The sequence below is a fragment of the Amblyomma mixtum genome, chromosome 2 (assembly GCF_055824585.1).
Source record: "Amblyomma mixtum isolate Tamu chromosome 2, ASM5582458v1, whole genome shotgun sequence".
NCBI classification, from domain to species: Eukaryota; Metazoa; Arthropoda; class Arachnida; order Ixodida; family Ixodidae; genus Amblyomma; species Amblyomma mixtum.
Window position 1 is genome coordinate 3,085,737 of NC_143013.1, and position 8,122 is coordinate 3,093,858.

Consider the following 8,122-nt stretch of genomic DNA (forward strand, 5'->3'; position numbering starts at 1 on the left):
CTGTGGAGCCTTGAATACGACTTGCTTTGCTGCGTCTATGAGGCGGCTTGAGGCTCAGCGAACCACCACTCGCGCTCCGACACCGCAGCACGCGCTGGACGGGCGCTGCTTTGTCATCGATCTCGCTTTCTATCGATTCGCCGAGCAGAGAAACCTGAGGCCCGCTTGTCTAAGCACAGGAATACAATGGCTACATGTATGGCATGCGAACATGTATAGGCGTTCCTGCATCCGTAACGATTCTAGGGAGCAGTAGTCCGGACAATCTTCCGTGACAATATAGTCAGCTGTGATGATATATAATTGCGCTACGCGCGTTTTAACTTTGCGCACTGTACTTCGCAAAAAAGTCTCTGCCTCTCCCGTAACCGAGAGTAGAGTAAGCATGAAATGTTTACGGGCCTAATGTCATCTCGGTGGACACCCGAACCGCACCGTACAGGAAGGGAGGAACGCCACCACCCGTTCAGCGCGATGCCTTGCCATTTGAACGCAAGGTTTTTTGAGGAAAGGAAATGGCGCAGTAATTCTCTGCCATCTCGGTGGACACCCGAACCGCACCGTAAAGGAAGGGAGGAACGCCACCATCCGTTCGGCGCGATGCCTTGCCCTTTGAACGCAGCGCTTCTCCCCCGGGCCGCTGTGCGCCTGCGCGGCTTTGCTTCGATGCGCGAAGCCCCTAAGAGATCACGTATGACAACGAAGTGTATCGTGGCATTTATGTGCTTTTTGCACGCGTTATTAGAAATCGGAAATTATAATTCCGTGCATTATCAAACGCACAGCTCGACTGATATCTTGATAAACATTGAGAAGGCACTGGCAGCAGTTATTTTTTGTGACTCGTTTGGAGACCAACCGGCGCTTGCATGCCGATCGCGTAGGAGGGCTTAGAGAGTCTCGTTAAATCTCGTTGAGTCTCGTACGGTGCCCGGATGTTCTCGTTCCAGAGCCCGGATGATGGCTCTCGGTCTCGGCGTGACGTCACCACACTGCCGACAACGGGAGCTAAAAGCATTTCATGCTTAAAAATTGGCGGGGGCTTAGCTTTGGTTAAGCCTGGTAGGTTGCGAAAGCAAAGGCGCAGCGCCTCCAACTGAAGGAACGCAGTGCGCCGCGTCTACAGGTCACGCGTGGCTAACGGCCGCCGCTGCGCGACGACTCAAATCGTGTGCGGTAATTTTTTTTATATTTTGTTTTTGATGTTGTTGCGACTGAGAGAAAGAAAACATAATCTACAGCTGGTATGACGTCACAGCGGCAGTAGCGCCACAGGTGAGCGGCGCGGCGTAACTGCAGCCGGGCTATCTGAAGGAGCGAGTTGGTCGCCCATATTCACTCCGCTAAAGGTCAAACGTAACTGCGGCCGGGTCACGCGAAGGCTTGAAAGTGCGAGTAGTATTGCTTTCGCAATAAAAAAAAAACAATTACGTTTGTATTCATCTTGTACCTGTAACCATACAGCTGTAGGTGCGTGGGTTTACATATGGCATTATATGAGTTATCCGATGGCAGCTGATTGGTAGTTGGAAATTTCTAGGGTCCCAACTCCATACGTCTCGTTGCTGGCATTAATTGTCATCACATAACGTAGGCATAGGACCTTTAGTCATGCGACTTCTTTTACTTAGTAATTTACGTGAACGCACAACTTTTTAGAGCGCCGCGGTGGCTCAGTGGTTATGGTGCTCGGCTGCTGACCCGAAAGACGCGGGTTCGATCCCGGCCGCGGCGGCCGAATTTCTTTGGAGGAGAATTCTAGAGACCCGTGTACTGTGCGATGTCAGTGCACGTTAAAGAACCCCAGGTGGTCGAAATTTCCGGAGCCCTCCACTACGGCGTCTCTCATAGCCTTAGTCGCTTTGGGACGTTAATCCCCATAAACCAAACCAAACCAAACCAACTTTTTAGAGCGCAGCTCTGGCGCCCGTTTCTCCGTTGTCCGTTCTAACCAGCAGTGGACACCTTAGTCGCGCTTTAAGCTGGGAAACCAATGGAGCGGGAGCTTGGAAAGCAGAGGGTAAAATTGGTAAATTGGTTTTTGAAGAAAGGAAGTGGCGCAGTATCTGTCTCACACATCTTGGTGGACACCTGAACCAGGTGCATAACTACCCTCTTGGAAAAGTGGACACCTCAATCGTGCTTTAAGCTACGTGGGGGCAGTGAAGCGCTGCATGCGTTGGCATTGACAACGTGGTGCCAGAAACGCTGCGCTGAAGCCATAGGCCGTCGGCGTTCGTTGTGTTCATTGGCGTTGGCGTTGACAATGTTTTACACAATGAAATGAAGTGCGCATAACTGGCTCCTGGGTCGGTGGTCGCCTGAATCGCGTTTATAGGTATATGGGGTGATAGAGAGAGAAGCGGACTGCATGCGTTAGCGCTGGCAACGGTGAGCGAACTCTCGCTACTGCCACCTGCCAGCCCTTACAAAAAAAAGTTTTAGACAGTCTATAGAGTGTCTATAGAATTCTGTCTATAAAGTCTATAGACTGCCTATAGACAAAAGTCTATAGGCAATACAAATGCCATAGACAGTCTATAGACAATCTATAGATTTATGGCCATACACTTTTAGTAGACTTTTGTCTATAGACAGTCTATAGACTATTAATAGACAATAAGCAATATCTATAGGAAGTCAATGGAGTCAATAAGAAGTCTATAGACTGTCTATAGACCATTTTTGTAAGGGAGGGCGGCAGGGTGGGTGCGGACTTTAATGTAGATATCAAAACAGGAATGCCACTTATGCAGAAGAGCATCCCGTTCCTCTCGCTTGTAACGCCTCCCACGGCTGGGACAACCTCGCGAAATACTTGCGTAGGCCTCGTCTTTGGTAACCAGCCATTGGTGCAGCAAGTCGAGCACATATCCATTTCTCCGACCACAAAGCTTCCTTCTTGACAATCAAAAACTGTTAGTGGAGTGTTTCTTGAAGAAGGAATACGTGTGAAAAATAACAAGTTGTCTGTAATTGTATACATACATGTCTTGCTCGAATTTTTTGCCTCAGTCTGTCGAAAAGCTGGAACAGCTGATGAGCTGCGCTCAGATTTCGCATTAGAAAGTAATGTAATCGTCGGCAATTTTTTTTTCTCATTTTCCCCCCCGTCCCTCTGCGCAGGTACATCCACTCCAAGGAGAAGCCCTTCAAGTGCGGCGAGTGCGGCAAGGGCTTCTGCCAGTCGCGCACCCTGGCCGTGCACCGCATCCTGCACCTGGACGACTCGCCGCACAAGTGTCCCACCTGCGGCCGCAGCTTCAACCAGCGCTCGAACCTCAAGACGCACCTGCTCACGCACACCGACATCAAGCCCTACCACTGCCCGGCCTGCGGCAAGGTGTTCCGCCGGAACTGCGACCTGCGCCGACACGCGCTCACGCACACTCTGGGCATCCCCGAGGACCCGGACCTGGAGAACTCGTGCAACGAGCCGGGCTCTTCCTCCAGCGCAATCGACATCGTCGACGACGAAGACGAAGAGGACAGCGACCATCAACCAGCCGACATTCTGGACGTCGAGAACTGAGCCGCCTCGCGACGTCTGACTTTGCCTGCTAGCTCGGACTGTGCGGTCGTGTGCCCCAAAGTGGACGAGGTGCTACTATATGTGCGTGTGCGATAAGGGATCGAGTGGCTTTCTTGTGCGACGTGTGGTTTAGCTGCTAATTAATTGCGCGTGGAAGGTGCGACCAAGGTTTTTCGAACCGCTCTCCAATCTGTAGGTTTTTTTGAAAAGACGCCGTCCGTGTGACTACGCAACAAACCGGACAGAGCAAGCACTTAGCCGAAATTCTTTAGCTTAGTACGCTCGAAGGTTCTGAACAATTATCTTTTTTTTTATTTGTTTGCTCTTGCATGCTCGAGTCACCGCTGGCGTGGCCGATGACGGAAGGGGAGGGGGTGGGGGGGGGGGGGGGGGGGCTGCTGTCGGCCGTTCACTTTATAGCTTCCCGCTTCTGAAACAGTGCCCTCAACCGACAGCTTCTTAGCAACCTTTACAGCAGGCTTCTGCTGTCTAAGGATCCCGGTACTATTGACCTGTTGTACTGCCAGTGAACTACTGACTCTGGCACCAGCGAATTCCCATGTGACCGTTCGATCGGCTATTAATGCAACTGTAAAGTACAGGCGCATCACTTTTCACCTCTTATTTGCGTATGAAAACGCAAATGAGGACAAACTATGTGGTTAAGTGGGCCGATTAAGATAGAGTCAGTGCACGTTAAAGAACCCCAGGTGGTCGAAATTTCCGGAGCCCTTCACTACGGCGTCCCTCATGGCCTGAGTCGCTTTGGGACGATTAACCCCCATAAACCAAACCCATAGAGCAGTGGTCATTCAATTTTCGCATTTAATTCCAATCACAGACGGCATTTATTTTTGAGCTAAACGAAAAGGTGCGATTGAATTTGGCGTAAACGTTTTGAGGGCACTAGACTTTGCTAAATTACGCACTGTAAAAGCTGTGTCCGCTCTCCAAACTGAAACGTCGTGTAGACAGAACGAGGTGACATGGTTCTAGGCTAGTGCGAACAACCGTTTTTGACCCTATACAGGCCACCCCAGGGATGAAGCAATCCTCCTTGAGCGTCGAAGCGCCTAGGAAGTAGTGGCGTATGAAGTAAAGAAGAAAAAAACAGCCATTCCTTCTTCCAAAGAACTGGGCCGGAGGGAAGGATATGTCATGTCCCTCAGTATGAGTGCAATGACCGTTTGACCGTTTTCACACACTGAACGACTTCCTCGGACGGTAGACTGCGCGTCCAACCTGCCGCAGTTCTTATCACCGAAGCCTATATATTGGCATGCCACGATCAGTCACTCGTAAAATGTAGGGCGCTTACGCCGTTTTTTTTTTTTTTTTTTTCATCGACCTCGGTGAAGAAGACGTTTGACGAATTCTCGACCCCACCTGACGGAAATACGCTTGGACGTTCTCGCGCGCCTTGCGACACGTACACCACCGGGAAATCACCGCCTTGTGACTCTGCCGAACATCTTGTTCTGGAATGTTTGAGCGCGTTTGCGTGTGAGTGAAAAAAAAAAATCCCAGTGAGTTCCAGGGGGCGCTAAAGGCTTCAATGTGCTACAATGTGTGCATCGACTTTCGAGCTCCAGTCCTTTGCTGACTGCTTCACTGTGAAATCGGACCCGTGAGTGAACTCTGAATGCATCTTGTCCGTACCTCTGAACGTTTCTCAGTGCGCTGTTGTATTGAACTTTTTTTGCACCCGCGGTGTGGCGGTGTAGTCCCTAGGAGACGCGTGTAGTTTTGAGCTTGTTGGTTGACTCCGCGGTTTTCTTGCTTTATTTCTTTGTTTATTTCTCACTCTGTCTCGAACGATATGAGAGTAGCCGAGGAGCCCTCAGACATTGCGTAAGTTATTGATTAACGTATTTATAGCTCGAGTCTTGTGGGTTAGTTTCAAATAATTGCGCGACTTTGAAAGTGCAATACCAGCGTACTCACAGCAGAGGAGTTATGTTTTTACTGTTTGTAATAGAAGTTGTTCGGTGAATGCTCAGCTCACCGTGTTCATCGTAGGTGCGGTTGGCATGTTCCATGAATGCAGTAACCTTCCTCGTATGCCAAAGAGTTCGTGGAAGTAACGCTAAAACAGAATGTTTTGGGTGGACTGAATAAGACTGATTTTACAGCTTATATTTTAGTCCGCTTATATTCCAGAAGCAACGTGTTGTCAAGTCCTTTTCATAGGAGGCAACATTACATCCCATTCAGATCGCGGTGAAAGAGAGATTGAAATACCTGTTTCAAGATTACCCTTCTTAGTATTCTATTATATTTTAATGTGGTTGCATTAGAACCCTCACGGAGCCTAAATGCGTCGGCGGTCAGAAAATTCACCCATTGGCTGTAGAGAAGTGACGCCACCAGACCTGAAAAGACACTTCCGGTAAAGGCATCAACACATTCTAATGCTATCGCATTGACAACACAATGTAATTAGGTATCCCTGTGAATACTGTTTTCTAATAACAGGTGTAGTGCGACCTACTTAAGTGCCAGTTAAAGAAAATAGGATGGGCCGGTTCGACGCATACCGCTATAAAAAATTTGAAGTCAAGGAAAATCTGGTTATCGATACCTGTCGCAGGCCTCGGACGGTTTACCTATATCGAACAACTCTTCGGGGTTTAAATACGCGGAAGCATCTATCGGCGCTTTCGGCATCGTGCCCTGCGTACTGACAAGTAGTGTCTAAAGTTCGCGTAATCCGCTAAGCGAGATCGAAAGACCGCTGTCCCTTCCGCGGGCACCTGTCCCGCCGTCTTTACGCCGCAAATATAGCCGCGTCAATGAGACGACCAATTTAACCAGCTGAACTCAGCATTTTGTTTTTTGTTTGCTTTCCAAGCGTTGTTCGCTTAATTTGCCTTTTTAACGTCAAGGGTAACGACGCTGCCTTTAAAGAAAGTAGAAATGTCGTAGCCTCCGTGATTAATTATCATTTATTCTTGCGGAACGACTGCTGGAATATAAAATGATAAATAGAGAAAGGCAGAAGGAATGACTGTTATTTCCTACTAGCGTCAATCAGAGGTGTATACCATGCTTGCGCCGACAGCAAGGGAAAGGAAATGCGTTTGTCTTTCCCATCTTGAGGGACAACATACGAAATAAAAATGTGCAAGAAATAAGCATCTCCTAACGAGAAAACGAGGAGACACGTGCGCGCTAGCCCCTTTATTCCTTTCTCCGTTTTCTAACAAGAAAATAATAAGAGCGGAGGTAATGAAGAAAGCCGCAGAAACCGGTAATATGCGGCCGCTCGTTTTCTTCACCGCTCGACGCGGGCGCACCTGGGCGCTTGCTTATAGGTGCAAACGTCAGGGGGCGCAGCGGGCGGTAGCGACGTCGACCAGCTTGAGCAAGCACGTCCAGACAAGACGCGAAATAAGCTGGGGAAAGAGGGAGGGAAGACGGTTTGAGGAAGAGAGAGAGAGAGAGCCCCCACTCAGAACGCTAGTCACTTTCCATTTTCGCCGCAGTTTTCAGATGCCATGGCGGACACACGTGGCGCCTCTTGAGAGGCCTAAGACGCCTGTCGTCCTGCCTACGTGGGTGTGCGTCTCTGGGCAAATTGCGAGAGAGTCTGTGCATGACTTCGCTTCTACTTGTCTCCGGAGAGAGGAGAGCAAACAGGCTCTCGCCGAAATATCATCGTTTTGTTTGTTTTCTTTTTTTCCCTTTCAATTTATTTGAGCGTGCACAAGGTCAAACACCGTGAGAGTGACGCAAACAAAAACTTGAAAACGCCAACAGCGCCCTGTAGTATTGTTAAAGTGAACTGCTTTCTAGGGAAATTTCGAGGGGTACATTAGAGTACTATACCATTGCTTAGTCCATAAGCGTGTACGACAACCTAAGTTTCTCCTTTTTTCTAATTAACCTTCCTCAGGACAAAAAACAGCCACGAGACATTTCCAATTTCAGCGCCGAAATAGCAACAAAGTCAATTATGCTCTGGAAACTTTTATACTGTTCCCTTTCCTACGGCAGCCACCAGTATATCAAAATTTTGTTCATGGCTTCGCAAATAAATTTCTAGAAGGAGTGGAATAAGTGCAACAAAACAAAAACATGTGCAATGTACATGAGGTGAACAACAGTGTTCATTCGTATCTGCATCGAAACAGCAGTGTGAACAAAACAGAAAAAAAAAACGAGTCGGCGCGGCGCTCATTGCTGTTTTTTTTTTTTCTGCAGTGTTCTGTGAAGTTAACGCTGCTATTTTGTTCGTACAGTCATGAAGCAATAAGCTCGCTACATCCCCTTTTTACTGGTTATTCGTGATGCCGCACCTTATATATACTGATTCATGATGAAGTTAGCGCCAAAAACGAGGACTAAAGTAGGGGAGAAGACACAACACGAGCGCTTTTTGGCGCTAACTTCATCATGAATAAGATTCAACTCGCCCAACTTTCCACCTTACTACTTATACAGGGTGTTTCACCTAAGACTTTCTGCAATTTTTAAAAATAAGCTATTTGAATTAGATGCGCGCTTTTTCTGGCATAGCATTGTCAGTGGTGTAGTACATCATACTGCAGCTAAGACGTGCTAACTAGCAGGCTTGTTAACCAATATTTA

At 48.3% G+C, this 8,122-nt stretch overlaps 1 protein-coding gene across 1 annotated transcript in view; it reads left to right on the plus strand.

Moving 5' to 3' along the window:
* Positions 1 to 3,882, plus strand: part of LOC149358243 (uncharacterized) — a 161,843-nt gene extending 157,961 nt beyond the window's left edge. Inside the window, exon 5 of the mRNA XM_089570298.1 lies at positions 3,127 to 3,882. Coding sequence (XP_089426424.1) covers positions 3,127 to 3,532 — 406 coding nt within the window. The 3' untranslated portion in view covers positions 3,533 to 3,882. The remainder of the gene's footprint in view (positions 1 to 3,126) is intronic.
* Positions 3,883 to 8,122: the final 4,240 nt, after the last annotated feature.